General features: G+C 39.4%; 1 protein-coding gene across 2 annotated transcripts in view; it reads left to right on the forward strand.

Annotated features, from left to right (window-relative positions):
- stab1 (stabilin 1) overlaps positions 1-18,440 on the forward strand; it is a 203,513-nt gene that overhangs the window by 44,621 nt on the left and 140,452 nt on the right. For both annotated transcript variants that reach the window (XM_062037804.1, XM_062037805.1), the window contains exons 21-23: positions 15,612-15,698; positions 15,783-15,894; positions 15,994-16,180. In XM_062037804.1, coding sequence (XP_061893788.1) covers positions 15,612-15,698; positions 15,783-15,894; positions 15,994-16,180 — 386 coding nt within the window. The remainder of the gene's footprint in view (positions 1-15,611; positions 15,699-15,782; positions 15,895-15,993; positions 16,181-18,440) is intronic.

The following is an 18,440-nucleotide window of genomic DNA, read 5'->3' on the forward strand; positions in this document are numbered from 1 at the left end:
AACCTAACGTTGATTAAATGTCGTCAAAAAACATGTTGTTTCAACGTTGTATTTGTGTTGTAGATAATTGTTTGGGAAATTACAAAAATACCAACGTCATATCAACATCAGAACCCAACGTTGATTAAATGTAGTCGAAAAGCATATTGTTTCAACATTGTATTTGTGTTGTAGATATTGGTTGGAAAACGACCAAAATCCAATAGTCAAATCAACGTCAGAACCCAACATTAAGTTGTCAAAAAGCATGTTGTTTCAACGTTGTATTTGTGTTGTAGAATATTGGTTGGAAAATGACCAAATTTCAATGGTCAAATCAACGTCAGAACCCGACGTTGATTAAACGTAGTCAAAAAGCATGTTTCAACGTTGTATTTGTGTTGTAGAATATTGGTTGGTAAATAACAAATATCAACGTCATATCAACATCAGAACCCGACGTTGATTAAATGTCGTCAAAAAACATGTTGTTTCAACGTTGTATTTGTGTTGTAGAATATTGGTTGGAAAATGACCAAATTTCAATGGTCAAATCAACGTCAGAACCCGACGTTGATTAAACGTAGTCAAAAAGCATGTTGTTTCAACGTTGTCTTTGTGTTGTAGAATATTGGTTGGAAAATGACAAATATCAACGTCATATCAACATCAGAACCCAACGTTGATTAAATGTAGTCGAAAAGCATATTGTTTCAACATTGTATTTGTGTTGTAGAATATTGGTTGAAAAACGACCAAAATCCAATAGTCAAATCAACGTCAGAACCCAACATTAAGTTGTCAAAAAGCATGTTGTTTCAACGTTGTATTTGTGTTGTAGAATATTGGTTGGAAAATGACCAAATTTCAATGGTCAAATCAACGTCAGAACCCGACGTTGATTAAACGTAGTCAAAAAGCATGTTTCAACGTTGTATTTGTGTTGTAGAATATTGGTTGGAAAATGACAAATATCAACGTCATATCAACGTCAGAACCCGACGTTGATTAAACGTAGTCAAAAAGCATGTTTCAACGTTGTATTTGTGTTGTAGAATATTGGTTGGAAAATGACAAATATCAACGTCATATCAACATCAGAACCCGACGTTGATTAAATGTCGTCAAAAAGCATGTTGTTTCAACGTTGTATTTGTGTTGTAGAATATTGGTTGGAAAATGACCAAATTTCAATGGTCAAATCAACGTCAGAACCCGACGTTGATTAAACGTAGTCAAAAAGCATGTTGTTTCAACGTTGTCTTTGTGTTGTAGAATATTGGTTGGAAAATGACCAAATTTCAATGGTCAAATCAACGTCAGAACCCGACGTTGATTAAACGTAGTCAAAAAGCATGTTGTTTCAACGTTGTCTTTGTGTTGTAGAATATTGGTTGGAAAATGACAAATATCAACGTCATATCAACATCAGAACCCAACGTTGATTAAATGTAGTCGAAAAGCATATTGTTTCAACATTGTATTTGTGTTGTAGAATATTGGTTGGAAAACGACCAAAATCCAATAGTCAAAGCAACGTCAGAACCCAACATTAAGTTGTCAAAAAGCATGTTGTTTCAACGTTGTATTTGTGTTGTAGAATATTGGTTGGAAAATGACCAAATTTCAATGGTCAAATCAACGTCAGAACCCGACGTTGATTAAACGTAGTCAAAAAGCATGTTGTTTCAACGTTGGCTTTGTGTTGTAGAATATTGGTTTGAAAATGACAAATATCAACGTCATATCAACATCAGAACCCGACGTTGATTAAATGTCGTCAAAAAACATGTTGTTTCAACGTTGTATTTGTGTTGTAGAATATTGGTTGGAAAATGACCAAAATTCAATGGTCAAATCAACGTCACAACCTGACATTGATTAAACGTTGTCAAAAAGCATGTTGTTTCAACGTTGTATTTGTGTTGTAGAATATTAGTTGGAAAATTACCAAAACTCAATGGTCAAATCGACGTCAGAACCCAACATTGATTAAACGTAGTCAAAAAGAATGTTGTTTCAACATTGTATTTGTGTTGTAGAATATTGGTTGGAAAATGACCAAAATTCAATGGTCAAATCAACGTCACAACCTGACATTGATTAAACGTTGTCAAAAAGCATGTTGTTCCAATGTTGTATTTGTGTTGTAGAATATTGGTTGGAAAATGACAAATATCAACGTAATATCAACGACACAACCCAACGTTGATTAAACGTCATCAAAAAGCATGTTGTTTCAACGTTGTATTTGTTTTGTAGAATATTAGTTGGAAAATTACCAAAATTCAATGGTCAAATCGACGTCAAAACCCAACGTTGATTAAACGTAGTCAAAAAGCATGTTGTTTCAACGTTGTATTTGTGTTGAAGAATATTGGTTGGAAAATGACCAAAATTCAATGGTCAAATCAATGTCACAATCTGACATTAATTAAACGTCAAAAAGCATGTTGTTTCAACGTTGTATTTGTGTTGTAGAATATTGGCTGGGAAATGACCAAAATTCAATGGTTAAATCACCATCATAACCTGACATTGATTAAACGTTGTCAAAAAGCATGTTGTTTCAACTTTGTATTTGTGTTGAAGAATATTGGTTGGAAAATGACCAAAATTCAATAGTCAAATCAATGTCACAATCTGACATTGATTAAACGTTATATTAGTGTTGTAGACTATTGGTTGGAAAATGACCAAATTTCAATGGTCAAATCAACGTCAGAACCCAACGTTGATTAAACGTAGTCAAAAAGCATGTTGTTTCAACGTTGTCTTTGTGTTGTAGAATGTTGGTTGGAAAATGACAAATATCAACGTCAGACCCCAACGTTGATTAAATGTCGTCAAAAAACATGTTGTTTCAACGTTGTATTTGTGTTGTAGATAATTGGTTGGGAAATTACAAAAATATCAACGTCATATCAACATCAGAACCCAACGTTGATTAAATGTAGTCGAAAAGCATATTGTTGCAACGTTGTATTTGTGTTGTAGAATATTGACCAAAATTCAATGGTCAAATCAACGTCACAACCCAACATTGTTTAAACGTAGTCAAAAAGCATGTTGTTTTAACGTTGTATTTGTGTTGTAGAATATTGGTTGGAAAATGACCGTAATATCAACGTCACAACCTGACATTGATTAAATGTTGTCAAGAAGCATGTTGTTTCAACGTTGTATTTGTGTTGTAGAATATTGGTTGGAAAATGACCAAAATTCAATGGTCAAATCAATGTCACAATCTGACATTGATTAAATGTTGTATTAGTGTTGTAGAATATTGGTTGGAAAATGACCAAATTTCAATGGTCAAATCAACGTCAGAACCCCACGTTGATTAAACGTAGTCAAAAAGCATGTTGTTTCAACGTTGTATTTGTGTTGTAGAATATTGGTTGTAAAATGACAAATATCAACGTCATATCAACATCAGAACCTAACGTTGATTAAATGTCGTCAAAAAACATGTTGTTTCAACGTTGTATTTATGTTGTAGATAATTGGTTGGGAAATTACAAAAATACCAACGTCATATCAACATCAGAACCCAACGTTGATTAAATGTAGTCGAAAAGCATATTGTTTCAACATTGTATTTGTGTTGTAGAATATTGGTTGGAAAACGACCAAAATCCAATAGTCAAATCAACGTCAGAACCCAACATTAAGTTGTCAAAAAGCATGTTGTTTCAACGTTGTATTTGTGTTGTAGAATATTGGTTGGAAAATGACCAAATTTCAATGGTCAAATCAACGTCAGAACCCGACGTTGATTAAACGTAGTCAAAAAGCATGTTTCAACGTTGTATTTGTGTTGTAGAATATTGGTTGGAAAATGACAAATATCAACGTCATATCAACATCAGAACCCAACGTTGATTAAATGTCGTCAAAAAGCATGTTGTTTCAACGTTGTATTTGTGTTGTAGAATATTGGTTGGAAAACGACCAAAATCCAATAGTCAAAGCAACGTCAGAACCCAACATTAAGTTGTCAAAAAGCATGTTGTTTCAACGTTGTATTTGTGTTGTAGAATATTGGTTGGAAAATGACCAAATTTCAATGGTCAAATAAACGTCAGAACCCGACGTTGATTAAACGTAGTCAAAAAGCATGTTGTTTCAACGTTGTCTTTGTGTTGTAGAATATTGGTTGGAAAATGACAAATATCAACGTCATATCAACATCAGAACCCAACGTTGATTAAATGTAGTCGAAAAGCATATTGTTTCAACATTGTATTTGTGTTGTAGAATATTGGTTGGAAAACGACCAAAATCCAATAGTCAAAGCAACGTCAGAACCCAACATTAAGTTGTCAAAAAGCATGTTGTTTCAACGTTGTATTTGTGTTGTAGAATATTGGTTGGAAAATGACCAAATTTCAATGGTCAAATCAACGTCAGAACCCGACGTTGATTAAACGTAGTCAAAAAGCATGTTGTTTCAACGTTGGCTTTGTGTTGTAGAATATTGGTTTGAAAATGACAAATATCAACGTCATATCAACATCAGAACCCGACGTTGATTAAATGTCGTCAAAAAACATGTTGTTTCAACGTTGTATTTGTTCGTAGATAATTGGTTGGGAAATTACAAAAATATCAACGTCATATCAACATCAGAACCCAACGTTGATTAAATGTAGTCGAAAAGCATATTGTTGCAACGTTGTATTTGTGTTGTAGAATATTGACCAAAATTCAATGGTCAAATCAACGTCACAACCCAACATTGTTTAAACGTAGTCAAAAAGCATGTTGTTTTAACGTTGTATTTGTGTTGTAGAATATTGGTTGGAAAACGACCAAAATATCAACATAATGTCAACGTCACAACCTGACATTGATTAAACGTCAAAAATCATGTTGTTTCAACGTTGTATTTGTGTTGTAGAATATTGTTTGGAAAATGACAAATATCAACGTAATATCAACGTCACAACCCAACGTTGATTAAACGTCATCAAAAAGCATGTTGTTTCAACGTTGTATTTGTTTTGTAGAATATTAGTTGGAAAATTACCAAAATTCAATGGTCAAATCGACGTAAGAACCCAACATTGATTAAACGTAGTCAAAAAGCATGTTGTTTCAACGTTGTATTTGTGTTGTAGAATATTGGTTGGAAAATGACCAAAATTCTATGGTCAAATCAACGTCACAACCCAACGTTGATTAAACGTTGTCAAAAAGCATGTTGTTTTAACGTTGTATTTGTGTTGTAGAATATTGGTTGGAAAATGACCAAAATATCAACGTAATATCAACGTCACAACCTGACATTGATTAAACGTTGTCAAGAAGCATGTTGTTTCAACATTGTATTTGTGTTGAAGAATATTGGTTGGAAAATGACCAAAATTCAATGGTCAAATCAATGTCACAATCTGACATTGATTAAACGTCAAAAAGCATGTTGTTTCAACCTTGTATTTGTGTTGTAGAATACTGGCTGGGAAATGACCAAAATTCAATGGTTAAATCACCATCATAACCTGACATTGATTAAACGTTGTCAAAAAGCATGTTGTTTCAACGTTGTTGAAGAATATTGGTTGGAAAATGACCAAAATTCAATGGTCAAATTAATGTCACAACCTGACATTGATTAAACGTCAAAAAGTATGTTGTTTCAACGTTGTATTTGTGTTGTAGAATATTGTTTGGAAAACGACCAAAATCCAATAGTCCAATAGTCAAATCAACGTCAGAACCCAACGTTGATTAAACGTTGTCGAAAAGCATGTTGTTTAAACGTTGTATTTGTGTGGTAGAATATTGGTTGGAAAATGACCAAAATATCAACGTAATATCAACGTTGATTAAATGTTGTCAAGAAGCATGTTGTTTCAACGTTGTATTTGTGTTGAAGAATATTGGTTGGAAAATGACCAAAATTCAATGGTCAAATTAATGTCACAACCTGACATTGATTAAACGTCAAAAAGTATGTTGTTTCAACGTTGTATTTGTGTTGTAGAATATTGTTTGGAAAACGACCAAAATCCAATAGTCCAATAGTCAAATCAACGTCAGAACCCAACGTTGATTAAACGTTGTCGAAAAGCATGTTGTTTAAACGTTGTATTTGTGTGGTAGAATATTGGTTGGAAAATGACCAAAATATCAACGTAATATCAACGTTGATTAAATGTTGTCAAGAAGCATGTTGTTTCAACGTTGTATTTGTGTTGAAGAATATTGGTTGGAAAATGACCAAAATTCAATGGTCAAATTAATGTCACAACCTGACATTGATTAAACGTCAAAAAGTATGTTGTTTCAACGTTGTATTTGTGTTGTAGAATATTGTTTGGAAAACGACCTAAATCCAATAGTCCAATAGTCAAATCAACGTCAGAACCCAACGTTGATTAAACGTTGTCAAAAAGCATGTTGTTTAAACGTTGTATTTGTGTGGTAGAATATTGGTTGGAAAATGACCAAAATATCAACGTAATATCAACGTCACAACCTGACATTGATTAAATGTTGTCAAGAAGCATGTTGTTTCAATGTTGTATTTGTGTTGAAGAATATTGGTTGGAAAATGACCAAAATTCAATGGTCAAATCAATGTCACAACCTGACATTGATTAAACGTCAAAAAGTATGTTGTTTCAACGTTGTATTTGTGTTGTAGAATATTGTTTGGGAAATGACCAAAATTCAATGGTTAAATCACCATCATAACCTGACATTAATTAAACGTTGTCAAAAAGCATGTTGTTTGAACTTTGTATTTGTGTTGAAGAATATTGGTTGGGAAATTATTAAAATATCAACGTCAGAACCCAACGTTGATTAAACGTTGTCAAAAAGCACGTTGTTTCAACCTTGTGATTTCTTAGTTTTTAATACCCCAGTTAATACCCCATGTGAAAAACATTTTGTAGATTGTTTTTTTTTTTCAAATTGATTAAAAAAAAAAAAAAAAAGGTTATTTCTTACTTTAAAAAAAAAGAAGTTTTTAATCAATTAAAAAAAAAAAAAATCAACAACATGTTGATTATGGGTTATTGTGATAACAAGATAACAAAAAGTGAAGCCGTGAATACTTTCCAGATGCACTGTGTTTTCAAAGTAGCGTTGCCATTCGTCCACACAACATTTTTAAAGTCACACTTGTGGCGTGTGGAAGTGGCCTCAGGAGAGCCGAGTGTGTCCTCGAAAGAAATGTAAAGACCACCCAGCCGTGTATTAACCATGTGTGTACATCAGACCCCAGCCGTGTATTAATCATGTGTGTACATCAGACCCCAGCCGTGTATTAACCATGTGTGTACATCAGACCCCAGCCGTGTATTAACCATGTGTGTACATCAGACCCCAGCTGTGTATTAACCATGTGTGTACATCAGACCCCAGCCGTGTATTAACCATGTGTGTACATCAGACCCCAGCCGTGTATTAACCATGTGTGTACATCAGACCCCAGCCGTGTATTAATCATGTGTGTACATCAGACCCCAGCCGTGTATTAATCATGTGTGTACATCAGACCCCAGCTGTGTATTAACCATGTGTGTACATCAGACCCCAGCCGTGTATTAACCATGTGTGTACATCAGACCCCAGCCGTGTATTAACCATGTGTGTACATCAGACCCCAGCCGTGTATTAACCATGTGTGTACATCAGACCCCAGCCGTGTATTAATCATGTGTGTACATCAGACCCCAGCCGTGTATTAATCATGTGTGTACATCAGACCCCAGCCGTGTATTAACCATGTGTGTACATCAGACCCGAGCCGTGTATTAACCATGTGTGTACATCAGACCCCAGCCGTGTATTAACCATGTGTGTACATCAGACCCCAGCCGTGTATTAATCATGTGTGTACATCAGACCCCAGCCGTGTATTAATCATGTGTGTACATCAGACCCCAGCCGTGTATTAACCATGTGTGTACATCAGACCCCAGCCGTGTATTAACCATGTGTGTACATCAGACCCCAGCCGTGTATTAATCATGTGTGTACATCAGACCCCAGCCGTGTATTAATCATGTGTGTACATCAGACCCCAGCCGTGTATTAACCATGTGTGTACATCAGACCCCAGCCGTGTATTAATCATGTGTGTACATCAGACCCCAGCCGTGTATTAATCATGTGTGTACATCAGACCCCAGCCGTGTATTAACCATGTGTGTACATCAGACCCCAGCCGTGTATTAACCATGTGTGTACATCAGACCCCAGCCGTGTATTAACCATGTGTGTACATCAGACCCCAGCCGTGTATTAACCATGTGTGTACATCAGACCCCAGCCGTGTATTAACCATGTGTGTACATCAGACCCCAGCCGTGTATTAATCATGTGTGTACATCAGACCCCAGCCGTGTATTAATCATGTGTGTACATCAGACCCCAGCCGTGTATTAACCATGTGTGTACATCAGACCCCAGCCGTGTATTAACCATGTGTGTACATCAGACCCCAGCCGTGTATTAATCATGTGTGTACATCAGACCCCAGCCGTGTATTAATCATGTGTGTACATCAGACCCCAGCCGTGTATTAACCATGTGTGTACATCAGACCCCAGCCGTGTATTAACCATGTGTGTACATCAGACCCCAGCCGTGTATTAACCATGTGTGTACATCAGACCCCAGCCGTGTATTAATCATGTGTGTACATCAGACCCCAGCCGTGTATTAATCATGTGTGTACATCAGACCCCAGCCGTGTATTAACCATGTGTGTACATCAGACCCCAGCCGTGTATTAACCATGTGTGTACATCAGACCCCAGCCGTGTATTAATCATGTGTGTACATCAGACCCCAGCCGTGTATTAACCATGTGTGTACATCAGACCCCAGCCGTGTATTAACCATGTGTGTACATCAGACCCCAGCCGTGTATTAATCATGTGTGTACATCAGACCCCAGCTGTGTATTAACCATGTGTGTACATCAGACCCCAGCCATGTATTAATCATGTGTGTACATCAGACCCCAGCCGTGTATTAACCATGTGTGTACATCAGACCCCAGCCGTGTATTAACCATGTGTGTACATCAGACCCCAGCCGTGTATTAACCATGTGTGTACATCGGACCCCAGCCGTGTATTAACCATGTGTGTACATCAGACCCCAGCCGTGTATTAATCATGTGTGTACATCAGACCCCAGCTGTGTATTAACCATGTGTGTACATCAGACCCCAGCCGTGTATTGATCATGTGTGTACATCAGACCCCAGCCGTGTATTAACCATGTGTGTACATCAGACCCCAGCTGTGTATTAAACATGTGTGTACATCAGACCCCAGCTGTGTATTAATCATGTGTGTACATCAGACCCCAGCCGTGTATTAATCATGTGTGTACATCAGACCCCAGCCATGTATTTAACCATGTGTGTACATCAGACCCCAGCCGTGTATTAACCATGTGTGTACATCAGACCCCAGCTGTGTATTAAACATGTGTGTACATCAGACCCCAGCTGTGTATTAACCATGTGTGTACATCAGACCCCAGCCGTGTATTAACCATGTGTGTACATCAGACCCCAGCTGTGTATTAACCATGTGTGTACATCAGACCCCAGCCGTGTATTGATCATGTGTGTACATCAGACCCCAGCCGTGTATTAACCATGTGTGTACATCAGACCCCAGCTGTGTATTAAACATGTGTGTACATCAGACCCCAGCTGTGTATTAATCATGTGTGTACATCAGACCCCAGCCGTGTATTAATCATGTGTGTACATCAGACCCCAGCCATGTATTTAACCATGTGTGTACATCAGACCCCAGCTGTGTATTAAACATGTGTGTACATCAGACCCCAGCCGTGTATTAATCATGTGTGTACATCAGACCCCAGCCGTGTATTAATCATGTGTGTACATCAGACCCCAGCCGTGTATTAATCATGTGTGTACATCAGACCCCGGCCGTGTATTAACCATGTGTGTACATCAGACCCCAGCTGTGTATTAAACATGTGTGTACATCAGACCCCAGCTGTGTATTAATCATGTGTGTACATCAGACCCCAGCCGTGTATTAACCATGTGTGTACATCAGACCCCAGCTGTGTATTAAACATGTGTGTACATCAGACCCCAGCCGTGTATTAATCATGTGTGTACATCAGACCCCAGCCGTGTATTAATCATGTGTGTACATCAGACCCCAGCCGTGTATTAATCATGTGTGTACATCAGACCCCGGCCGTGTATTAACCATGTGTGTACATCAGACCCCAGCCGTGTATTAATCATGTGTGTACATCAGACCCCGGCCGTGTATTAACCATGTGTGTACATCAGACCCCAGCCGTGTATTAATCATGTGTGTACATCAGACCCCAGCCGTGTATTAACCATGTGTGTACATCAGACCCCAGCCGTGTATTAACCATGTGTGTACATCAGACCCCAGCCGTGTATTAATCATGTGTGTACATCAGACCCCAGCCGTGTATTAATCATGTGTGTACATCAGACCCCAGCCGTGTATTAACCATGTGTGTACATCAGACCCCAGCCGTGTATTAATCATGTGTGTACATCAGACCCCAGCCGTGTATTAATCATGTGTGTACATCAGACCCCAGCCGTGTATTAATCATGTGTGTACATCAGACCCCAGCCGTGTATTAATCATGTGTGTACATCAGACCCCAGCCGTGTATTGATCATGTGTGTACATCAGACCCCAGCCGTGTATTGATCATGTGTGTACATCAGACCCCAGCCGTGTATTGATCATGTGTGTACATCAGACCCCAGCCGTGTATTAACCATGTGTGTACATCAGACCCCAGCCGTGTATTAACCATGTGTGTACATCAGACCCCAGCCGTGTATTAATCATGTGTGTACATCAGACCCCAGCCGTGTATTAATCATGTGTGTACATCAGACCCCAGCCGTGTATTAATCATGTGTGTACATCAGACCCCAGCCGTGTATTAATCATGTGTGTACACCAGACCCCAGCCGTGTATTAATCATGTGTGTACATCAGACCCCAGCCGTGTATTAATCATGTGTGTACATCAGACCCCAGCTGTGTATTAACCATGTGTGTACATCAGACCCCAGCCGTGTATTAACCATGTGTGTACATCAGACCCCAGCCGTGTATTAATCATGTGTGTACATCAGACCCCAGCCGTGTATTAATCATGTGTGTACATCAGACCCCAGCCGTGTATTAATCATGTGTGTACATCAGACCCCAGCCGTGTATTAATCATGTGTGTACACCAGACCCCAGCCGTGTATTAATCATGTGTGTACACCAGACCCCAGCCGTGTATTGATCGTGTGTGTACATCAGACCCCAGCCGTGTATTAATCATGTGTGTACATCAGACCCCAGCCGTGTATTAACCATGTGTGTACATCAGACCCCAGCCGTGTATTAATCATGTGTGTACATCAGACCCCAGCCGTGTATTAATCATGTGTGTACATCAGACCCCAGCCGTGTATTAACCATGTGTGTACATCAGACCCCAGCCGTGTATTAATCATGTGTGTACACCAGACCCCAGCCGTGTATTAATCATGTGTGTACACCAGACCCCAGCCGTGTATTGATCATGTGTGTACATCAGACCCCAGCCGTGTATTAATCATGTGTGTACATCAGACCCCAGCCGTGTATTAACCATGTGTGTACATCAGACCCCAGCCGTGTATTAATCATGTGTGTACATCAGACCCCAGCCGTGTATTAACCATGTGTGTACATCAGACCCCAGCTGTGTATTAACCATGTGTGTACATCAGACCCCAGCCGTGTATTAATCATGTGTGTACATCAGACCCCAGCCGTGTATTAATCATGTGTGTACACCAGACCCCAGCCGTGTATTAATCATGTGTGTACACCAGACCCCAGCCGTGTATTGATCATGTGTGTACATCAGACCCCAGCCGTGTATTAATCATGTGTGTACATCAGACCCCAGCCGTGTATTAATCATGTGTGTACATCAGACCCCAGCCGTGTATTAATCATGTGTGTACATCAGACCCCAGCCGTGTATTAATCATGTGTGTACATCAGACCCCAGCTGTGTATTAATCATGTGTGTACATCAGACCCCAGCCGTGTATTAATCATGTGTGTACATCAGACCCCAGCCGTGTATTAATCATGTGTGTACATCAGACCCCAGCCGTGTATTAATCATGTGTGTACATCAGACCCCAGCCGTGTATTAATCATGTGTGTACATCAGACCCCAGCCGTGTATTAATCATGTGTGTACATCAGACCCCAGCCGTGTATTAACCATGTGTGTACATCAGACCCCAGCCGTGTATTAATCATGTGTGTACATCAGACCCCAGCCGTGTATTAATCATGTGTGTACATCAGACCCCAGCCGTGTATTAACCATGTGTGTACATCAGACCCCAGCCGTGTATTAATCATGTGTGTACACCAGACCCCAGCCGTGTATTAATCATGTGTGTACACCAGACCCCAGCCGTGTATTGATCATGTGTGTACATCAGACCCCAGCCGTGTATTAATCATGTGTGTACATCAGACCCCAGCCGTGTATTAACCATGTGTGTACATCAGACCCCAGCCGTGTATTAATCATGTGTGTACATCAGACCCCAGCTGTGTATTAACCATGTGTGTACATCAGACCCCAGCTGTGTATTAACCATGTGTGTACATCAGACCCCAGCCGTGTATTAATCATGTGTGTACATCAGACCCCAGCCGTGTATTAATCATGTGTGTACATCAGACCCCAGCCGTGTATTAATCATGTGTGTACATCAGACCCCAGCCGTGTATTAATCATGTGTGTACATCAGACCCCAGCCGTGTATTAACCATGTGTGTACATCAGACCCCAGCCGTGTATTAACCATGTGTGTACATCAGACCCCAGCCGTGTATTAATCATGTGTGTACATCAGACCCCAGCCGTGTATTAATCATGTGTGTACATCAGACCCCAGCCGTGTATTAATCATGTGTGTACATCAGACCCCAGCCGTGTATTAATCATGTGTGTACATCAGACCCCAGCCGTGTATTAACCATGTGTGTACATCAGACCCCAGCCGTGTATTAATCATGTGTGTACATCAGACCCCAGCCGTGTATTAATCATGTGTGTACATCAGACCCCAGCCATGTATTAATCATGTGTGTACATCAGACCCCAGCCGTGTATTAATCATGTGTGTACACCAGACCCCAGCCGTGTATTAATCATGTGTGTACATCAGACCCCAGCCGTGTATTAATCATGTGTGTACATCAGACCCCAGCCGTGTATTAATCATGTGTGTACATCAGACCCCAGCCGTGTATTAATCATGTGTGTACATCAGACCCCAGCCGTGTATTAATCATGTGTGTACATCAGACCCCAGCCGTGTATTAATCATGTGTGTACATCAGACCCCAGCCGTGTATTAATCATGTGTGTACACCAGACCCCAGCCGTGTATTAATCATGTGTGTACACCAGACCCCAGCCGTGTATTGATCATGTGTGTACATCAGACCCCAGCCGTGTATTAATCATGTGTGTACATCAGACCCCAGCCGTGTATTAACCATGTGTGTACATCAGACCCCAGCCGTGTATTAATCATGTGTGTACATCAGACCCCAGCCGTGTATTAATCATGTGTGTACATCAGACCCCAGCCGTGTATTAACCATGTGTGTACATCAGACCCCAGCCGTGTATTAATCATGTGTGTACACCAGACCCCAGCCGTGTATTAATCATGTGTGTACACCAGACCCCAGCCGTGTATTGATCATGTGTGTACATCAGACCCCAGCCGTGTATTAATCATGTGTGTACATCAGACCCCAGCCGTGTATTAACCATGTGTGTACATCAGACCCCAGCCGTGTATTAATCATGTGTGTACATCAGACCCCAGCCGTGTATTAATCATGTGTGTACATCAGACCCCAGCCGTGTATTAACCATGTGTGTACATCAGACCCCAGCCGTGTATTAATCATGTGTGTACATCAGACCCCAGCTGTGTATTAACCATGTGTGTACATCAGACCCCAGCTGTGTATTAACCATGTGTGTACATCAGACCCCAGCCGTGTATTAATCATGTGTGTACATCAGACCCCAGCCGTGTATTAATCATGTGTGTACACCAGACCCCAGCCGTGTATTAATCATGTGTGTACACCAGACCCCAGCCGTGTATTGATCATGTGTGTACATCAGACCCCAGCCGTGTATTAATCATGTGTGTACATCAGACCCCAGCTGTGTATTAATCATGTGTGTACATCAGACCCCAGCCGTGTATTAATCATGTGTGTACATCAGACCCCAGCCATGTATTAATCATGTGTGTACATCAGACCCCAGCCGTGTATTAATCATGTGTGTACACCAGACCCCAGCCGTGTATTAATCATGTGTGTACATCAGACCCCAGCCGTGTATTAATCATGTGTGTACATCAGACCCCAGCCGTGTATTAATCATGTGTGTACATCAGACCCCAGCCGTGTATTAATCATGTGTGTACATCAGACCCCAGCCGTGTATTAATCATGTGTGTACATCAGACCCCAGCCGTGTATTAATCATGTGTGTACACCAGACCCCAGCCGTGTATTAATCATGTGTGTACACCAGACCCCAGCCGTGTATTGATCATGTGTGTACATCAGACCCCAGCCGTGTATTAATCATGTGTGTACATCAGACCCCAGCCGTGTATTAACCATGTGTGTACATCAGACCCCAGCCGTGTATTAATCATGTGTGTACATCAGACCCCAGCCGTGTATTAATCATGTGTGTACATCAGACCCCAGCCGTGTATTAACCATGTGTGTACATCAGACCCCAGCCGTGTATTAATCATGTGTGTACACCAGACCCCAGCCGTGTATTGATCATGTGTGTACATCAGACCCCAGCCGTGTATTGATCATGTGTGTACATCAGACCCCAGCCGTGTATTAATCATGTGTGTACATCAGACCCCAGCCGTGTATTAACCATGTGTGTACATCAGACCCCAGCCGTGTATTAATCATGTGTGTACATCAGACCCCAGCCGTGTATTAATCATGTGTGTACATCAGACCCCAGCCGTGTATTAACCATGTGTGTACATCAGACCCCAGCCGTGTATTAATCATGTGTGTACATCAGACCCCAGCTGTGTATTAACCATGTGTGTACATCAGACCCCAGCTGTGTATTAACCATGTGTGTACATCAGACCCCAGCCGTGTATTAATCATGTGTGTACATCAGACCCCAGCCGTGTATTAATCATGTGTGTACACCAGACCCCAGCCGTGTATTAATCATGTGTGTACACCAGACCCCAGCCGTGTATTGATCATGTGTGTACATCAGACCCCAGCCGTGTATTAATCATGTGTGTACATCAGACCCCAGCTGTGTATTAATCATGTGTGTACATCAGACCCCAGCCGTGTATTAATCATGTGTGTACATCAGACCCCAGCCGTGTATTGATCATGTGTGTACATCAGACCCCAGCTGTGTATTAATCATGTGTGTACATCAGACCCCAGCCGTGTATTAATCATGTGTGTACATCAGACCCCAGCCGTGTATTGATCATGTGTGTACATCAGACCCCAGAGTGCTGCAAAGGTTTCTTCGGGCCGGACTGCAAACCGTGCATCGGCGGCTTCCAGCATCCGTGTTACGGCAGAGGAACGGTGAGGAAGTGCGACGGCATTATCAGTCACTGGAGCCATCAACTTCACTTGTTTGTTGTTTTTTTTTTATCCCCCCACATGCAGTGCTTTGATGGTATCCATGGCAACGGCTCATGCGGCTGTCAACCGGGCTTTGAGGGCGTCGCCTGCCACATCTGCGCCGACCCGTCCAAGCATGGGGAGAACTGTGACGAAGGTGACGCATGCTGTCTAAAGAAGCACGCCCTAACTGGGTGGTCAACAGAGGTCTTCACCTTGTGTGTGTGTGTGTGTGTGTGTGTGTGTGTGCTCTCAGAGTGTCACTGTTTGCACGGCATGTGCGACAACCGTCCCGGCAGCAGCGGTGTGTGTCGGAGTGGATCCTGTTTGGAGGGCTACTCGGGAGAGAGGTGCGATAAGAAAGCCATGCCCTGCAACTCCGATGGACTGTTGGAACACTGTCACATCCACGCCTACTGCACACACACTGGACTGCAGAGCACGTAAGACCTGAACACCCGACCCAGGTGTGAAAGAGCCATATTGGACCAAAAATACAAAACAAAAATCTGTCTGGAGCTGCAAAACAAACCAAATAGCCTTATATAAGTGTTATAATGAAGGCAACACATGATGTGTCTATATTAGTTATATTAGCCTACTATCAAAATGACTTTAAAAGCCTTATATAAGTGTTATAATGAAGGAAACACATAATGTAAGTGTCTATATTATTTATATTAGCCTACTATCAAAATGACTTTAAAAGTCTTATATAAGTGTTATAATGAAGGCAACACATGATGTAAGTTTCTATATTAGTTATATTAGCCTACTATCAAAATGACTTTAAAAGGCTTATATAAGTGTTATAATGAAGGCAACACATGATGTAAGTGTCTATTAGTTATATTAGCCTACTATCAAATTGACTTTAAAAGTCTTATATAAGTGTGACAATGAAGGCAACACATGATGTAAGTGTCTATATTAGCCTACTATCAAAATGACTTTAAAAAAGTCTTATATAAGTGTTACAATGAAGGCAACACATGATGTAAGTGTCTATATTAGCCTACTATCAAAATGACTTTAAAAGTCTTATATAAGTGTTATAATGAAGGCAACACATGATGTAAGTGTCCATTTCAGTTATATTAGCCTACTATCAAATTGACTTTAAAAGTCTTATATAAGTGTTATAATGAAGGCAACACATGATGTAAGTGTCTATATTAGCTATATTAGCCTACTATCAAAATTACTTTAAAAGTCTTATATAAGTGTTATAATGAAGGCAACACATGATGTAAGTCTCTATATTAGCCTACTATCAAAATTACTTTAAAAGCCTTATATAAGTGTTATAATGAAGGCAACACATGATGTAAGTGTCTATATTAGCTATATTAGCCTACTATCAAATTGACTTTAAAAGTCTTATATAAGTGTTACAATGAAGGCAACACATGATGTAAGTGTCTATATTAGCTATATTAGCCTACTATCAAAATTACTTTAAAAGTCTTATATAAGTGTTATAATGAAGGCAACACATGATGTAAGTCTCTATATTAGCCTACTATCAAAATTACTTTAAAAGCCTTATATAAGTGTTATAATGAAGGCAACACATGATGTAAGTCTCTATATTAGTTATATTAGCCTACTATCAAAATGACTTTAATAGCCTTATATAAGTGTTATAGTGGAGGCAACACATGATGTAAGTGTCTATATTAGCCTACTATCAAAATGACTTTAAAAGTCTTATATTAGTGTTATAATGAAGGCAACACATGATGTAAGTCTCTATATTAGCCTACTATCAAAATTACTTTAAAAGCCTTATATAAGTGTTATAATGAAGGCAACACATGATGTAAGTGTCTATATTAGCTATATTAGCCTACTATCAAAATTACTTTAAAAGTCTTATATAAGTGTTATAATGAAGGCAACACATGATGTAAGTCTCTATATTAGCCTACTATCAAAATTACTTTAAAAGCCTTATATAAGTATTATAATGAAGGCAACACATGATGTAAGTGTCTGTATTAGCTATATTAGCCTACTATCAAATTGACTTTAAAAGTCTTATATAAGTGTTATAATGAAGGCAACACATGATGTAAGTGTCTATATTAGTTATATTAGCCTACTATCAAATTGACTTTAAAAGTCTTATATAAGTGTTAAAATGAAGGCAACACATGATGTAAGTCTCTATATTAGACTACTATTAAAAATGACTTTAAAAGCCTTATATAAGTTTTATAATGAAGGCAACACATGATGTAAGTGTCTATATTAGCCTACTATCAAAATGACTTTAAAAGCCTTATATAAGTGTTATAATGAAGGCAACACATGATGTAAGTCTCTATATTAGTTATATTAGCCTACTATCAAAATGACTTTAAAAGCCTTATATAAGTGTTATAGTGGAGGCAACACATGATGTAAGTGTCTATATTAGCCTACTATCAAAATGACTTTAAAAGTCTTATATTAGTGTTATAATGAAGGCAACACATGATGTAAGTCTCTATATTAGCCTACTATCAAAATTACTTTAAAAGCCTTATATAAGTGTTATAATGAAGGCAACACATGATGTAAGTGTCTATATTAGCTATATTAGCCTACTATCAAAATTACTTTAAAAGTCTTATATAAGTGTTATAATGAAGGCAACACATGATGTAAGTCTCTATATTAGCCTACTATCAAAATTACTTTAAAAGCCTTATATAAGTA

This window comes from Entelurus aequoreus, linkage group LG26, assembly GCF_033978785.1.
Source record: "Entelurus aequoreus isolate RoL-2023_Sb linkage group LG26, RoL_Eaeq_v1.1, whole genome shotgun sequence".
Classification (NCBI taxonomy): domain Eukaryota; kingdom Metazoa; phylum Chordata; class Actinopteri; order Syngnathiformes; family Syngnathidae; genus Entelurus; species Entelurus aequoreus.